General features: G+C 30.2%; 1 protein-coding gene across 1 annotated transcript in view; it reads right to left on the bottom strand.

The window, feature by feature from the left end:
* The window catches only part of LOC143149106 (uncharacterized), a 62447-nt gene extending 45400 nt beyond the window's left edge, over positions 1-17047 (bottom strand). The window contains exon 1 of the mRNA XM_076316188.1: positions 16858-17047. Coding sequence (XP_076172303.1) covers positions 16858-16882 — 25 coding nt within the window. The 5' untranslated portion in view covers positions 16883-17047. The remainder of the gene's footprint in view (positions 1-16857) is intronic.
* Between the last annotated feature and the right edge of the window lie 2259 nt (positions 17048-19306).

Below are 19306 nucleotides of genomic sequence, written 5' to 3'. Positions count from 1 at the left end.
AGTATTATTGACACAATATTATTACTTCAATAATAAATTGATCGTGTGTTGATACCCTTAGAATCATTTAGTTTCAAGAAAACAACATACAATTAACAATAAATGAGCCTACGTATTTAATAAAAATCATGGTGTATGGAGCTAATGAACTTTTTGAAAACATTTCTTGCATTTGTGTTGCAAAAGACTTTCTCCTCTAAGAAATTATTCGAGGATCTGAGTTCGAAGAAATGGTAATCGGTTGTTAGAAGGTGTAGAGAGTAAGGTGGATGAGACAGAACCTCAATTTATTCTGTATTTAAAGCATCGTTACACATATGAACAACCATTACCTCGAAGAAGAATTGATCTTTTCTATTGGGCCAATGCTAGACTTATATATATATTATTACATTTAGAAAACCAAAAGTAATTGATGTCGACTGCACACCACTAAACAATCGCGATTATCGTCTTTTAGCTTTAAAAACAGTTTTTACTTTGTTGTAAGAGGACATTATACGCAACATTTCCGGTCGTCTTGAAAAATTCAGTTCTCATCGCACGCTACAATCCGTTTTAATTCCTTAAAAGGAGCGAATAACAGAACTGGTTGAACTGATTTCGCTAAAATTCAGTCACTTGGTACGGTATATCCATTTATCCAGTTTCTTTTTATCTTTCCCACTACACTCGCATGGTTGACAAGGATTGATTTATTGAAAATTGAAAATAACCACAAAGAAAATGAAAAGTAGCACAAACTTAAAAGGCCAACTACATTTCAAAATGATACTGTATATTTGAAAATATAGAACATGAAAATATCGTCATGAAAAATTTTAAATTTACTTATATACAGTCCAATGTATTTGGTAATATATTTTCCCTTTCTTTAAAAGAGTAGCAATAATATTCGATTTTTTTTAAAGACAATGTGGAACGTATCATCTTTCTCATAGATCGTTCTGGTTGTACGGTAGTTTTACTAATCCACGTTCTATAAATGTTGGTAATTAAATGTACTTTAGTTTATCCACCAAATATTTTATTACATTTCTTTGGAATATTTTATTCCCGAAGCTTGTTCTTTTTATAAAATCCTGAAGAATTAGTTTCGAACATTTTTATCGTGTCTATAGACGTAAAGTTTTAGCGGAATCGTGTAAAACTTTATAGAACAACAAAATAATATTTTAATGCACCATAAACACTGTTACCATTTCGCGTAATTATTATATTTATCGTTACTTTTTAAATTCCATCTAAATCGCTACTATAAGAAAAGAATAACTGTTCTTGTGTGTAAAAATTTTAAATCTTATCTTTGAAAATAACTATTTGAAAACAAATATTTTTTCCAATCCATATGACTGTCCACGGATAAAGCGATAAGAAGCTGACGTTCGTACAAATTACGATACATATTAAGATTTTAAGAAGAATTTTTCACATGTGTTGAAACTCATTAATTAGTTTCACACGCTCAACAATAGCACCATCCTCTTTTCCAAATTATTCCCACAACAGATTTCACTAATGTCGAGTGCAATTATTACGTTACGATAAGCAGGGAAAGTATACTCGTTCATGGTAAAACATTAGTATAATAATACACAATCATTACAGAGTCAGATAATCTAGGATATTTACAATTATAATGGTAAATCAAACAAAAGTTCGTTTGGGAAGTAAAAGTCAAGGTTGTAAATGTTAGAACAAAGAATCCGTGGTTGATATCAATTGCATAATGGTTATACGTTTACTCTTAAAGTTAATGCTACAGATTAAACAACAACCTAAGTGATTCAATCAATTTATATTTTTCTGAATACGTTTCTTTTCTTTTTTGTTTTTGTTTTGGTCATTGATTATTTAGCTATCACGTGGGACAAGTTTAATTCTATAACCATTACAACCATAAAGATATTTTCTTCTATACGTATGCGTATATAAAATATCTACATATAAACAAAATGTTTACGTGGATTATTCTATGTACCAAGAATGTTAATTTATCTCATAAAAAAAAGGGTTTTTAATATCATTCAAAAATTCTAGAATTTATTTCGAAATCTTGTTGATTAAAGTGTAACCGTGAAAGAAAAATTCCTTCTATTTCACCAGGAAAGCAACAGTCTACATATTTGTATAAATTGAAACGCGAAAGTGAACCCAGTTGTGTCAGGAAGCAAGTTTCTAATACAAATGCAATGCCCGTACGCACTAGTTTATCTGACGAATGAAGGAAAGTCGTGCTGCATGCTCTTAATTTTAAGGAGTAGTCCACACTGCCGTAACTTGGCGCAATATCTTTACCGAAAGAATTGCACGATTCAATTATTTAAATAAGAAACGAAACTACCCACGAAAGAACAGTAATCGGAGTGATCGGATTAATTAATTTTAAACAAATATTTCTTGAGAAATTATTCTTCCATTTCCAATTTAAATGTAGTAATTTAACGTAACGATGTATCAGAATAAACGTTAATGAAATTCTTGCGTCGAAATAAAAAAATAGTTTCACCTCTCGAAATTATCGTGTAGAAGTAATTTTAACTCTTCAGCTAACGATACTCGTTCGAAATAGAAAAAATACGAGACAAGGTTACATCATATTGACATTTTAAAAAAACCCAATGCACTAGATTTATCAGCATTTTTACGTTCTCAAGGACAATATTCATTTTTCCAATGCACTTCGCACGTTGGCCAACAAAATGCATCTGAGAAGTTAAAAAATCATTTTTAAAAGCAACGAACGTATCAAACGTTGACGATGTTTAACGTTTCTTAAACTGACGTGTTTTTTACATATTAATATCTACACTCTCGAAAATAACGACCGTTATTTTTATTGCCTACCCTCTGAAATTTCCATGACGGTCGTAAAATCACACCCGTTTGAAATTCGACATCATCGTCACGCATGCGCACATTTATAGAATTTCGAAATAATCTTCACAGAAACGTAACGTAACGTTAACCACAATTTTATTCAGAACGTAATACCAGAGTATGTATTCGTCCTTGTTCCATGAAAAGCGTGATGTAGTGCACTCACCTGCGAAGATAAGCAGCCACATGATGAACAAATGAGTGACGAAGCGACGAGTGAATGTTCGGTGGAAGTGAATTCCTGGTGGCTTTATAGACGAAGGGGAAAGGCCGCGCCCGCACAGACCAGGTGGGGTTGTTAACCACTTTTCCACAACGAACTGTTTCTAAGTGAGCATCGCGGTACATGAAATGCAGAAAACAAAGACATTAATGTATGCCCACTTCGCGAACATTATTTCTTCTGTTATAAAGTTTACCAATGGTATTGTGGTCGATTTACGCGTCGCAGCAATCATTTTACATCCATGTCGTTTGAAAAGAAACCACAATTCGACAAGAACAGCTTGTGGAACAGAATTGTTCTGATAAACACACACGCTTACTGGAGATACATTAATGCATTGCTATTCAAAATACAGGATAGAGGGTTCTCAAACGAAACCGGATGCTTCGCGGATACGTTTAACTCGATCTTTAGCGATTGAATTGTAAATCAAGTGAGAAGCGAAATTTTAAGCGCAGTTATTGACGCGCAATGGAAATGAAACGACGGTGTGTGCTAGTAAAAACAGTTCTCGAAGTAAATTCTACTATCCCAGTTTTAAAGTCCTGGAGAATAAGAAAACTGAGAAAGGTATTCCGAACACGATGTTTGATACCCTAAATGGAGGACATTTATTGCGTTCCTTGTTTAATCTTTACGAAACTTAGCTTCTAATAATATTACTATACAGCGTGTATAACAGGCATTCAATAAATAAAAGAAAATGAAAGGAAGAGTTACTAACAAATGTTTACTTACTTAAGTATAAATGTGAAATTAAAAATATTTTGCTCTGAAAATATACCGTACATACATACATGCGTGCATCAATTTTTTAATAAAATAGTTATTAAAATATTACAAGGACATATAGATGTTCAGGCAGATATTTCTCACGATAGAATATTTGGTTGGTCATACTCAACTTTAATAAAGATTTCGCTGAATTACAGACTGCTAAACAGATATGCAGTGATGTAAAAGTGTATATAAAGTAAGGAACGCATAATGCACAATAAAACAAATACGCTTTAAGTACGATAAAGTAATAAAATCTTTCTCGCTTTAAATAATAATACATTGAAAGAAAAATAAAGGCAAAGCAAAATAATTTCAATGCTAATACATCAAAAGAAAGCTTTTCTTAAAAAAGAAAGTTTAGAATATTTTTCGAAAATTTCTACTTACGATCAAATAAAAATTTATATGCATATTACTATAAACAAAATAATGAATAGGATTCAAAGAATATTATATACATATATATTATATATTTTAGCATATTTTTTAGAAAATTTTTACATCGGTGAACTTTTACAAAATCATATTATTATGTTATTAATACGAAACAGTGACAGTTACAGAATACGTAATAATAAATAATAAATCTTATCGGATTTAAAAAACGATTCAAATTACTTTTTAATTACTCTTAATCCGTATAATGACCGTTAAAGCGGTCTTTATTGGTGCAAATCATCTACCTATTTATTGAATAAATAGTTCATCTGTAAATATTTTTGAATTTGTAAATATTTTTTAAAAATCTGTTTTAAAAATAGCATAAACGTATAACTAATACCACGAGGTACATAATAGCAGCGAAGTCGATCGAAAGGTAAGCACGACACTGTTCGCTTAGGTGAACGCGGTACGGTGAATGTATTATAAGAAATTCGAGAGCAAACTACCGGGTCACTAAGAGCTGGACCACTGTTTAGAAATACGGTTAAACAAAAATAAAACGCGACAAACGAAACTAATGTTAACAATGATATCGATGAAGGTAACGTAACGTCTTTGGAATATAATGATTCCGCATATTGAAATTTAATTTAACTAATTAGGTACATTTTAATGCCACAATGGTACACATTTGACGCAAGCTTACACATACTCGTTTGGGAGATCAATTACTTAGGGCATATTTTTCGATGTTAAAAGATTCCTAGATCCGGAGGCTAATAAAAAATTATATTAGGAAATAAATAATAATCGTAATATAATCGAAAAATAATAACAATTTTAATACAATAAATACAGCACCGGTAGAATGAGTTAAGTATTAATTCAAGATACAACTTGAGTGAATTAATTATGATAAATTAAGACATTCTTTTACATGGAAAATTGTTGCACATTAAATCAAAGTAATCATTTTTCTATATTGTACAAAACGTACATGATCATAATTTGAATTTCTTACATACCAAACCCATTTATCAAAACATACAATAGAACTACCAATTGTAAGTTAATTTTTATTTAATATTCTATTGATCGTTAATTCTACTAAAGTCAAGTATAATCATTCATTCATGTAAACGTTATCTTCTAACGAACTTGTATCTATTCTCGTTCCCACAATACATATATCAGATTAACGAATGTGTAACTACAAACACTAACAAGCCGTTATTAAACCTTTAGAGGTGCTAATATTTTCAGTCAGTTAAATTTATACCTACTAATTGAACATAACTCGTTAAGCCTGTACAGACAGATACATTTATGCATCGTGATAAAAGCTGATTTGCTGGCCATTTAATCACACTTGGAGATTCTATGCGTTTGATTTTCAAACTGGATCAGTGCCGACGTTTTACTGTTGCAACAGACAATCGCCCTCGCAATGAGAATTTCTCATAGTGAGCCGTATGTTAAGTTTAGTCGTGTATGTGTACACTCGTGTGACTAAGTGCGCACGGCAGACTGTAATATAAACGCGGTTATGCTCCTATAAGCCGCCGTGGGAAAGGTAATCGGTCAGAAGAAAAGCAGACTATATAGACGTATACGTGTTCACGGGGCGGCACTCGCTTTCAGTCTCCTATTATATGATCTAAATAATTCTACAACGGAAACTGAACTATTTTTCAAGATTTTCCTTCGATGATATAACATCGATGAATTCTGTTGAAAAATACACCGAGCATTTAACAATCGTCTTAAATTAAACTTAGAGTCAGTAGTTCAAGCTACGTTAACAGTAGAGCTTTCGATTGGAAAAGAAATTACAATTGAATAATCCTTACATCTTGAAACTTATTCAATTTCAAGTAAAGTAGCCTACACTGACGAAATAATCCTGATGACGTATGTTAATAAAAAAATATGTGTCTTATCTCTGGCGGTAGTGTTTAGTTACTAAAGCTAATTATTTGGAAGAACATGTGTATGCATATAGTATATGTTTGTATCTGTATAACAATTGGTCATTTTTTTACTGTGAAAAATACTTAATATATTAATTATACCAATTAACCGTAGTAATAAATTCTTATTATGTAGAGATTTATACAATATAGTAGTTATACGCTAAAAAGTGGCTGTAACAGGTACCAAAAGTAAGGAACTAAAATGAAAAATAGGAAAATGGCTACATTCTGAAGTTATTTAACAATTATTTTATATAAAATTGAATTTCCTTTAAGATTAATCTAAAATATTTTTAGTAGTAACGAAGTAATGAATATACAGTGTATTCTAAAACATGTGGGAATAACTTCAAAATAATTTCAGAAAATAAGAAAAAATGTTCATATGAACATAGGTTCGATATAATTTTATTTCCAAATTACAGCTATTTTTGTATTATACCAGTTATTCAATTGTATTCACAGACATATACGTTGCATTTTTCTCAAATCAATCCAAATGTCCGTATTTTTAGTTGTCGTTGCTGCAACGGAGAATGAATAAGAAACAGTGGAAAATATATTTCAACTTTTTAAGTTGCCACTCGTTTCCATGTGCATGGTATGCCAAATTCTCAATGTTCTGGGTTTCGATATAAACCAAATATCGACTGCAGCAAAGAATTATATTCATAAAATCGAATGTCTTTATATTTCCAGTACCTGAAATGCATTATCTTATGTTTCCAATGTATGATAACTATCATCACACGGCTGTCGTAATAGTTGATCAATAAAATTTATAGAAAGAAAAAGTATTCGATGAATGAAATGTGAACAACGACCTTAGATACACGAACCGCCTAGGATTAAACTATTTCTTTTGTTTCTTTTAAATCGTTTATTGCACATACTATATGGTATAAAAATACATTGAATAGCAATTGCGCAGCAGGCAATGACACACCTTATAAAGAGTATACAAAAGACAAATTTAATGGCCTGGAATTAGGTATCCCTAAGTTATAGACTATAACAAAATGTGAATGATATTCACAAAATACATATTTAACTGAAAAATTATTGTGTCAAATATTAGTGTAATCTGAATCTTTTTATATTCTGCAAAATAACGTATAAATAATATACTATAACCAATTAATGCGTGATGATATTATGTTACACTATTATTTACAAATGTATGATATTGACTTAAATATTAAGGAAGAAAAATTAATAATAGCATTTACTTTGACACTATTGAATTCAGTTTTCACGGTTACCAATAAATTTTGTACTAAGAATTAATAATCTTTGAATATTGTGAATTATACTAACAAGCTTATTTAAATTGTACTCTAAAGTATTTTGAATATTCAATTTTACATAGAGAGCTTAAAGTTATTCGCTTATTTCTACTTTATTATTTATGTTTTAGTACAAATTGCTGGTAACTTTTAAATCTAAGGATAAGAGATGTCGTTAAATACGTTCATAACACCTAACTTAAAACGCATTTATATTGCCAGTTATTTAAAAAATGCAAGGTTTACCAACTTCGTTATGGGTAAAATAATAACACCGAGATTGACAGATGCAATTGATAGAATAATCCCCCCAGGCTCTTCCAAACTCAAGCGTGAACAGAGTACTTAGCGCCCAGTCATCGTGAAAACAATAGAAATAATATATCACGCGGTAAAACAAATCTTCACTGTAAGTGTTATAGCGTGAGCTACATCAATTTATTTATTATTCCAGCAGAAATAGTAATTATTTAGGAAGGCTTCTCATAGACCAGGATGCGCTGATTGGAAAATATCTATATCACTTGGTCGAAGAGATCGTGGCTGTAGACCATCAAAGCCGGAAATAGAAACGTTAAAAATAGCAAATGTGCATCATCTGTAGTTTTATCGTCATAAAATTTACGCGTTGTACTGATTGAATTTTGGAACAACAATGGCCAAACTTTTGACAAAATTTAATGTGGACTCTTTACTCGACGCATTCGATCGATTGAAGATCTGCAGGACACTCATAAAGATCCCACCCAAACCTAAAACCTCTTTTTCATAATAACACAGTCAGATAGAAAGATATATTCAGAAGTCCGATACTTTCCAGACACACTTCGTATATAGGATGAAGAGAATTTAATTACTATATAATTCATAATTATAATCTTAATATAATTATAATCAAATAATAAAATATTTATGAATATTTATGATTCTTTAACTTTTCTTTTCATTATCAGAATAAAATATTTCGTTTAAAATTTTATTCGAATGATTTTTCTGTCTTTCTTAGCTAAGTATTTCGTTGAATAAAGACGATTTAGATCAGCTAATTTAGATAATTCGTATCATCATCCCTGAGCAGAGAAGTTCACAAATATCGAGTGGGCATCTGTCATCAGTGCTCCCTTTATCAACAACTCGTAGACATAAATACTTGTGTCTAGATGTAAGTTTATTTTAGATTAGTCACGAAAATATTACACTCGTCGCGGGATCTTTACTTTAAACTTAGTCTAATTTATTTTTATGTAATTATTATATGAATAACTTCTTTTCTGTTCGCTCACTCGTTCGTTACTTAGATCATCGATACTTGTTTCATAAGCGAGTGACCAATCGAGTAACTGGCCTGAAAGATCATTTGCCATACACTAGTAGGTCAATTCGAGAAAAAGATAGTTTAACTGTAGAGAGTACCACTTCAACCCTAAGTCGTGACAACGTGGCTGACAAAGAAATGGAGCATCTGTTTCGATGATCTCGATCATCTTTCTCTTTAATCGAGCTCATAAGGAGTGTGTTAAACACACGCACACAAAAACACTATGGACCCTGCATTGTACATGTAACAAGAGGAAATGGGATTAATGTTGAATTCATAGTGCTTTTAACGAACAGCTCACGAACTACATTCGCCAGCAGTGTCGACATTTTTGTGAACAATGAATAATGAATACTGTTCGCTCAGGAGACGGTACATCAAAGGGCCTATTTGCAAGCTCAAAGTCACTTCGCTTTCAAGCGTCAGCTTTTATCCAATATTCGACTGATTAAGATCAACATTGGATGGGATAATCCTAAAATTAAAACATTAATCGGATTATATTGCAATTGCTCGTATGTGTGGAAAGCGAAAAATATCTATTGTAAAATATAAAATAAAAGAATGACGTGGAAAAAGATAGCGTCCACGATGAGTTGTAACGTCAACGAAACTAAAAAGAAAACAACAATTATTCTTTCTCAATTTTACAGAGAGAAACACAAGGTTACCGAAGGAAGAAGTCTAGGTCTTCTACAGACGATGTATATAGTGTTTTTTTTTCAAAATTTGAACCTTTAAAAACGTCATCGGAACTTTTTCCTTGACTTTCTACGTCAACGTGTATCGTAGAAAAGAATACTTTGCACCTACTATGGCTAATAAAGCAAATATTGTGGAATATTTTACAATTTATACAGATTTGCAACATCTTCCTATTCTTTTGGCTTTGCAGCTATTGTGGAATAAAGGAATTGTTGGCAAAACAAGAGAAAAGTAAATAGAACGTTTATTTAAATAGTAGAAGATAATACAGTCATGGGATGGGGCATGGTGATGAACGACCCCATCCCCCATGTCTTGACTTCTCAAGGGCTGCATGGATCCAAGTCGTTGTATTCCAACAGCTATCTACAAAAGAATCCATATTTTTAGGAATTTGATGTTACTGAATGGTTCGACTTGTAATCCTTGAGGCATTAACAAGATGTTACTCCTACACTTAATTAAATTTGTATGAGCAAAGATTGAAAGAACTAATACGTACTTCTGTTAAAACTACAGGTATATTTCTAAGGAAGAGGTATTTAAGACTAAACTCTATAAAATTGGATGGAAAATGTTAATATTTCTAAATTTTTCATTGGCGAGTGTCTAGTAGTGGAAGTAGCAAAAATTGCAAATGATTGATAGTTAAGTAATATACGAGAGGTACTCGGCTCAGGGTGGAAAAAGGGAAGATTCCTAACTTTCTCTGTGTAACCGTGATGCTCCGAAATACCAGGAGCATCGGTTTACAACTGTACCGGTAATAAACGAATTTCCAAAGTTACTAATCTTTCTGATTATTTCGCGCCTCAATACTGAACATAAAAACGATAAAAATATAGCAAATATTCACGTAAGTAGACAACAGAACATTTCCAACACACAAGATACTATTAACGAAACATTTGAGTAACATTTAATTATTTTGTCAACCAAAAGAAGTAAATAAAAAACAGTCAGGGCAGAAAATCCATGAATAGAGGAGGTTTTTAAAATCATAAAGTCGTTTAAAAAAAACCATAAAAGTAAAGAGGACGAATGTATTGCTTTGGAAAATATGTAGTCAAAAAGATACGAAAGTATGATAAATGAACAAGGGTTATTGATCAAAATCCCATCTGTAATATTCTTTATGAAATAGACCTAAATATTTCTTATAATCCGACAATTATATATATGCATATATATATATATATATTACTTTCACTTAGTATCATAATTTAGAAGTGTAGAAAATACATAAAATGGTACAATTCACGCTGTCTTTTTCAATTTTGTTTAATTAAAAAAACTTTAATTTATTTTATCTCCTTAGTTTAGTAATACTGATTGTCAAAATAACACAGAGAAATCGCTAGGTCTTAAACTTCGTCTAACTCCTTTTAGATCTCCATTCGCAAAAACTTTGTCAAGATGAAACCTAATACATAGGTTTATCGATATTACTCGCGACATAGAATTGTTCGTCATGGGTAATATCGAGCTAATCGACTGCAAATTTAGAATAATTTCTTAAGATATAAGAATAACGTGTACCTAACAGTGTTACATTGGAAACTTTTGTAAGTATATGGAAGACTATACGGAATTTTTTATATTTTATATTTGTATATTTTGGTTTCACAAACAGCATCAAAAAACCTTTAGAAGTCTCATATTTTCAAAGATCTCAAACAACTGCATTTACCTGTTTTCGAAATCGGAGTACGAGTAATAAAATCATAATGAACTTAGAATTCTAATAAAGGCTTTGATTCGATAAATTAAGTACGTGTTGAACGTTAGTTTAAATTAACACAATTTAAGAGGTACTACTCTTTTTGCTGTATTTATGCATTTAATACTCATTAAACACATTAAATTGTATCATTTGCTCATATAGATAATGGGTTACTTAAAGTAACAGTATTCGACAGTATAATAAAGACTCAATTGTTTCGTTCGTTATGATACCTTAAGTACAGATATAAATATGTTTAAAGGAATAATAATAGTTTTATATGAATTTTTTTCGCTCGTTATTAAAACGGATTAAATTTAACGGAATACATTCAAAAGAAGACAAAAATTGGTTTCCGGAACCAAACATAATACCTGAGTTCAATAAAAACCGGAAGTGGACTGTACATACAACTTGAAATGAACATCAACAAAAAGACATTTAGTTGTTACATTAACGATAAAACTTCGTATAATAGTATTCTGTTTCCTGCCAAAATAATTAATTCTTGTCGTGCTTAATTTCAATTTGTACATGTAATAGCAGTGAAATTTTAACCTAGTCTGAGTTGATAACATTAGTAATGATACGAAAATGGTAAAAGGCTCCCGAGCCTCCCATCTGTGTAACAAAAACATTGCCTGCATCGTCTATTTTATACCTCCTCGATCTTCTGTGACACTATCATACCGATAGAGAGCATAATGATCTACTTTACTAACAGAATACCATTTACCGACGAACGGAATTCCTTCTGCTCACCTTCCTTAACTTAAAATCCAGAACCAGCATAACAGAACAATTTTGATTCCAATTATCATAAAATTAAAATCTACTGTTACAACCGCATACTATGTACGTGTTCATATATATCGCATCTTCTAACAGGGTCTCTTTGAATTAGAGATCTACATTTCACGTGTGTCTATAGGGATATAAATACATGTAGTTAATATATTCGTGTATTAATCCGTGTATATCTTAATACACGAATACACAGGTATTGAAATACACAAGTAATACACGGGTATCGAAATTGACGAATCGTAATGTACATACGTATACTCAAGTATTTCATGCTGCGAAAAGAAGACACAAGTTGTTTACATCGACGCTCCGCCCGTAGTACGTTGCTGCTTCTACGATCGCAACAAGCACCATTGGCCGAAGACGACGACAAAGATCAACGGCGGTGATCCCTAGTTCGAGCGAGAACGAATTCATATCAAAGTGCATCGGTGTAAGCTCCCAATAAAGCGTCAAGTATTCATAATCAGAATAATTTGCTTATGGTTTAGGTATTACCGCTGATTTGATACATAGTTCGTAAGGAAAAAATGAGTACAATTTCATACGCGTAATAATCATTTTGTAGTCGATATGAAATGAAATAAGAAATTTAATAAACGTTAAACGCCGCTAGCAAGATCAGTTGATCTATTAATGATGTGATACAATAATCGCGACGCCCGCTAGATCGCATAGTGGTCCATGACCGGAAAAAATTCCAATTTTTTCATCGTACAGGAAAGAGTTTTTCTTAGATAACATTTCAAAATAAGATAATTGACGTATCAAAATCTATAAAAATTTTCGAAAAACATCTTGAACTTATGCGAAAAATATAACGTTGAAGTTGAAGTATAGAATAAGTGCTACTTTTAGCAGAAGAAATAATATTAAGATTACAAGTAGCTGACAATATTTAATAAAGAAAAGTTGTAATAATTTATTTATATACATATAAAGGAAATATGCAACATACATTAAATCAACAATTTTATTATTGTTCTCAATAGAACACAAATTTAACAAAATTAAATATTTAATTGACTTTAATTAAGAGTAATTTTTTTTACAACTGGTGTTAGAGTTTCTGAATACGTGCATAATACTAGTAGCAATCCATCTTCAGAGTCGGAACTTTCTTTCCGTATCCTATACACGATTCCACGAGATAAATTTGTGTATTCGGCAACACGGTTATTCACCTCATGTCGTTGATGAAGAAGTTTGCCATTCTTCGCTCCCTCATCACATTTTCTAATCATATTTCACACCATGCTTCGTGCACAGTTTGTCCTTTTTTTATGCGATTGCATAATAATACTATTTTTAAAATACTTAATTTAACAAAAAAAACTAAGCTCTAATACTAAGGTAACATTATGGCACTGAATCAATAATTAAATTAAACTGAGACTAAATTAATAAAGTAATGGTAAACTAACACTAAATTGACACTAAATAAGTACTAAATGGAAACTGAACTAAGCTGCTATAATATTAAACAAAGTATAGACAATAAACAAGAGTACTGTACAATTAAGCTGCAATAATATTAAACAAAGTATAGACAATAAACAAGAGTACTGAATTAAGCTGCTATAATATTAAACAAAGTATAGACAATAAACAAGAGTACTGAATTAAGCTGCTATAATATTAAACAAAGTATAGACAATAAACAAGAATACTGAAATAAGCTGTTATAATATTGAACAAAGTAAAAATAGTAACATTAAAATAAAATGTTAAATAAATATAGTTAATACACTGATGTGTGAAAAGGTGAGAACGCCAAAAGCAGCTAAACCTTCGCTTCTTAAAAATTCAATTCAACAACACACTTAAGCTGTGTTAGTGCTGCGTGTGTGCAGTGATAAACAGAACTCTGGCGCAAACTGGAGTATACTCTGATCTCTCCTGATCTACGCGTCCTTAAAACTAATAGAAAAATACCAAGACAGCTGTAGTATAACAAAAGCTAAAAAAGTAAAGTAAAGAAAAATCGCAGGAACATAGGAAAAAGAACAGGGTAGAAAACTAAAAATTGCCATGTGTTCGCTCTCGCGCAAGTTTGGTCGCCACTTGTTTGCGTCGAAGACCACTCGAGAGCAAAACGAGGAATCAAAACTGAGAAACAAAGAGCAAAAAATATAAAATAGCAGAATATCAGAAAAGTGAAAGTAGAAGAACAAATAAAGAAACTAAATTAAACATACAATCTTCTGATATATTCTTGATCTGGTAGCACAATCATCTGATATAGTCTTCTCTGATATATTCTAGATATTCGTGATACTTCGAAAACAACGAACAAGGGACATGTTGTAGCAATGTCAAAATGCTACAACACATATAAAATTGTACAATGGTCACTAGAGAATGACAAATCGTACACAAAGTTTCTTTTTAAGAGTGCAGAACTGCATGCTACGTACGATAAACATTCTTAAGTTTCCAAACGTTTCGTTGAACGTTTCATAGAGACGTTTCTCGTCGCCAGCTCGTACCAAACAGCCACAGTTTCTGCGTCACATATCCCAATTATTGGAACTTGTTTTATAATAAATTTAACACTGAATCAAGGAAACGATACTGAAACTGCAGAGTCAGCTAGATTGGATTCTTATGATTCAAGCGGTTCGGACAGCAGTAGCCCCCCGGAAAATTTGTAATGTAAGAAAATGTAAAGGTCATGCTTGTTTTAATTTTAGTATGACTTGTTCTTGTGTAAATTGTAGTTATATAGAATTTATCTAGATAGAAATGAGTACAAGCGGAATTATATTATTTTTATCAAATAGAAATTAGTTCTTTTTGCTATAAATAATTTTCAAAATAATAATCATTATTACGCATATTAAATTGTATTTATTTTTCCGTTACGAGAAATTTATCGAATGAGTGATAATATTTAAATAGGAACCAAATTGTCGATGTAAACAACTTGTGCCTTCTTTTCGCAGCATGATAATACTAAGGTCATAAGTATACGAATATCGAAACATAAAGTTCCACGTGTACTTTATTTTTTAACTAAATATTTGATTGTTTAAATTTTACCTAAATAATTTGCGATATAGACACAATTTACTAGGCTGCAGGTAAAAATAAAAAGGGTCATAATTTTGCTGATTAAAATTTAATATATTAATCGTTTATTTTAATGTAAGAAAATTAAAGTGTTAATATTTTCTGGGAGTTAACGATTTTTTTGTTTGTTACAATATTTCCTATACATAAAAAACATCAATCCGACATCGCCGATGTTGTTGGAATTGTTAAATATTTTTTGACAAGTTCGAAAATCGCCGGGTATTTATTTGTCCTACTTTTTTACTATTCAAATGGATTTAAGTCAAAGCATAGTTGTGACTGGGCCATATAAGTCTCACATTTAATATTTATATACTTCATTATCGTCATTATTTTCATCGTATAAAAACTCAAGTGCACTTTTCTTGTGTGATTTTTCTGGGTTTACTTTATATGCAGGTGAATTGTGAAACAAACATTTTACTTCTGTACGAAATAGCTCTCTAACGTAGAATGTTTCATGCTCTAAATTTTTATACCGTGGATCAAAGAAACAAGATATATGACCTAATGAAAGAGTGTCATCTTTGTTCCATTAAAGTTTAAAACGGTTCGTAATTTCTGAAATCAAAGTCATTTTAAATACATACAAAATTGTGTCATTATCGTTGCTTAAATTTAAGCATTTTTCAATTACTTTTTTGATTAGTGGTCTCACCATTGAGATACGAGAGTTGCTTTCTCCACAAAAAAGTGTCATTATAATCTCTGGTGGTTTTAAAATATTCAAGAGAAACTCTCATTCTCTATTGTCTTTCACTTACTTCGAGTGATTGTGCTACCTTTGCATTAAAGATGGCTCGTGAAGTTTCACCTGTGCAGAGCAGCTTTTTAGTAATGTATTTTGATATAAAAAGGATATAAAATGGATTTGAAACTATTCGTGAAACACCTGATATTTTCGAGCAAATTCAGAACTCAATGCTAAGAGTAGCATCTATTGAGACACAAAATGGACACGTAGAATATTTCTTTTAGTCATCCATAACTCGAAAACAAAGAACTACAGGACATATGTTCGTGACATTTTTTATTTATCTTACTACGTAGATTCGTCCTCTGAAGTATAGACGTATATTTCTAAAATACCATGTATAAATATTTATTAATTACCATGTAATTTGTTTTTAATAGAACGTGGTAAGGCATATTTATATTTCTCATATTCTTGTTATTTGTAAGAGTTCAGATGCGTTAACGAACTTATTTATTATTAATTCCTAGTACATGTTACCCCTCTCCCTACGATTTTTCATGAGCTAGGTAACTATTATACTTTATCATTACACCCTGGACGTAAAATACTCGCTACTTCGATACTCGATACCAAGTACAGCTTAGAAGATGCATTTCTTAACAGTATTCGGTGTGATTTCCAAGAAAAGAAACGTATTCAATGCCGTATAAAAATTCACCGTGTCCAAATTTAAAAAATTGTTATTTAGAAGTTCTTAACATTTTGCTATATACTTCCCAATTATTACCAATTATAATAAGCTTAACATTTCACAAGCTAATAAACAATCAAAATAATTTTGAAAATAATGTTTTGCATAATGATAGATGTAATCTCAAAGCGACATTGAGGCAGGATTAAATGTATTTATTTTATCTTCTATTCTTATTCTTGATTATTATTGTCCATGCCATAATTTGTAGAAATAAGCGAAAACAAATATAATAATACGATATAAACTTACATTGGGGCCTAAATCGACCCAGCATCGCCGCTTGCGTAGAATCCTGACAACCCACCGAATGTTCGAATGTTCATTTTATACCTCACCTATGATAACACATACATGAGATTTCTTATGTAATTCGATTAAAAATCATAGTTATTAAATATAATCAGATCTATTTTTTTAATAGAATGCATTCTTTAATAGAATGCATAATTAGTAATAACTTTTATGCTTAATAAATACTTGTTACAAAAAATTTCAAATGAGCAAAATTATAAATAAGATTAGTAGAAAATTCTGATTGATTTTGATCTTCTTAGATTTTGTATATTGTAACATTCAAAAATAAAATAATAGGTTTAAATAAATCTATATGCTATTTTCTAAAAATTATATATGTATTATAAATGATTCATTATATAAACAAATAAAACGTCCAATTATGTTGTTCATTAGTATTTCAATATTAATTATATTTATTAATTATTAATTATATTTCAAAATCATTTAAGCTAGCATTTTGAAAACATTTTTTATATTTCTTTATAGTTCAGGGCTTTGAAAAGATAGTTTTTATTAACTATTCTAAAAAATTTATATGGTTTAATCATCATTGTATGTATTCTACTGTTAGAGAATATTATATTACAAATTATTTTAAACTAATGCAAAGATATGTAATAATAGATGTAATGCTGAGAAAACTAATAGAAACAAACAAGAGCCATATAATAATTGTTGCAATAAAAATCAATATATCAAAAAATTAGTAATGCCTTTGATGTTAATTAATGAGAATATTGCTTTTAAAATGTGAAATACCTTGATTGCAATTTTCTTAATATAAATAATATTATTTTATTCTTATTGAACAGAATTATAAAAGAAGTTCATACAGATTTGTAAATTAAATGATGTTTGATCATAACACTTAACATTTTGGAATATTTTTTGCTTATCAATAACAGTGTATTTGCATAAATAGTCCAAATAGAAATTCATTATAGAAAAAACATTTGATTAATGTAAACCAAATTCGTTTCTAAAAAAATATACACTGTTAAAAGTTACTTATTCTTGGATTTTCTTATCACAGAAAATCACATTATGTGTATTTTAATAATAGTTCACATTATATTATCGATATGTGCAAGTAATTTTATTTTTTTCATATTTTATATTCTCTTATTGAAAGTTTCAAGATTGAGTACACAGTTCCTTCTTGATAGTGGTTATCATATGTACATAAATTCATAGTACTAAAAATAACTTGACAAATTATTAAATTCTTGTCTCTAGTTTATTTATTGTATATGTCCATCATTAAACATGTAACATTCTTTATTTCGATTTAGATAAGTATCACTTCTATAGTATAAAACAAATGATGGCCTATTTTATATTATATAAGTTGAGGCACTTAACATGACCACTTCAAACAACTTTTGAACTTTGCATTGTACAAAACGCAGCATTACATCTACGAGTTTTTAAATTCAGCAAATATAAATAACTCGTATCTTTCATAAGTAGAACCCCTCACGAGGCGCCTTTATCTTCCATGCTCATAAACAAAGAAATCAACAATATCTTGCACCTCCGCTTCTTCTAAACATTTAGCTTACAAAACAAAGGATGATACAATCATCACGGGAAACGTTTGCATTGGGCACGTATCATATACCACGGCATTAACTAGCAGCTGCATTATAATATTGGGACAAAGTAAAATCTCGTTTATTATTTAGATTTAGGACAAATAAAGCCTAATATTTTGGTATTCTATTTAAAGAACTTAAGATCAGCTTCAAACTTAGCTTAAAAGACAAGATAAAAGAAAATTATTAGAATAGCAAATGCTTTTTGTAAAAAAATACATTTTTTTATATAATACTTAGTTTAGAAATGATTGAATGGTCATGTTCAATGCTTCACCCTATATATGTGTAACTATTGTATAAGAAAAATTCACTTGCATTTATTTCTTCGAAAAAGATTTTTAATTTTTATAATAAAATTTATTTTCACTAAAACACAGCTTCATGTGCTTTATTAAATTGCAAAATTCTTTTAATATAAGTTCATTCACTTTACTATGAAAATTTTGTATATCACCGCCATTGTCTTGGTTGTTATAATTTTACTATTGACTTGTTTAATAAAGATTTGATATAAAACTATAAAATATAATGTTAATTATGTAACTATTTTCTTTATTGATTCTAGTTTCGACTTCATAAGCCCCATTGTATTATATTTATAACGTATTCTGTGATAACAAAAAGAAATAATGTACTATCTAAATTATGCATAACGATATTTAATATATTACTATTTATATCTTTTTGAAGTGATATCAAAATTAACCCTAACAACTATTAAATTTTTCCAGGTGAAATTACTGTTTATAAGTTTATTCTTTTGAATTCACTAGATCACTTATTGTTAATATTTAAATGAAGGA

Source organism: Ptiloglossa arizonensis, chromosome 7 (assembly GCF_051014685.1).
Source record: "Ptiloglossa arizonensis isolate GNS036 chromosome 7, iyPtiAriz1_principal, whole genome shotgun sequence".
NCBI classification, from domain to species: Eukaryota; Metazoa; Arthropoda; class Insecta; order Hymenoptera; family Colletidae; genus Ptiloglossa; species Ptiloglossa arizonensis.
Note: the sequence above shows the minus strand (reverse complement) of the source record. Positions and strands in the feature narration are given on the sequence as shown.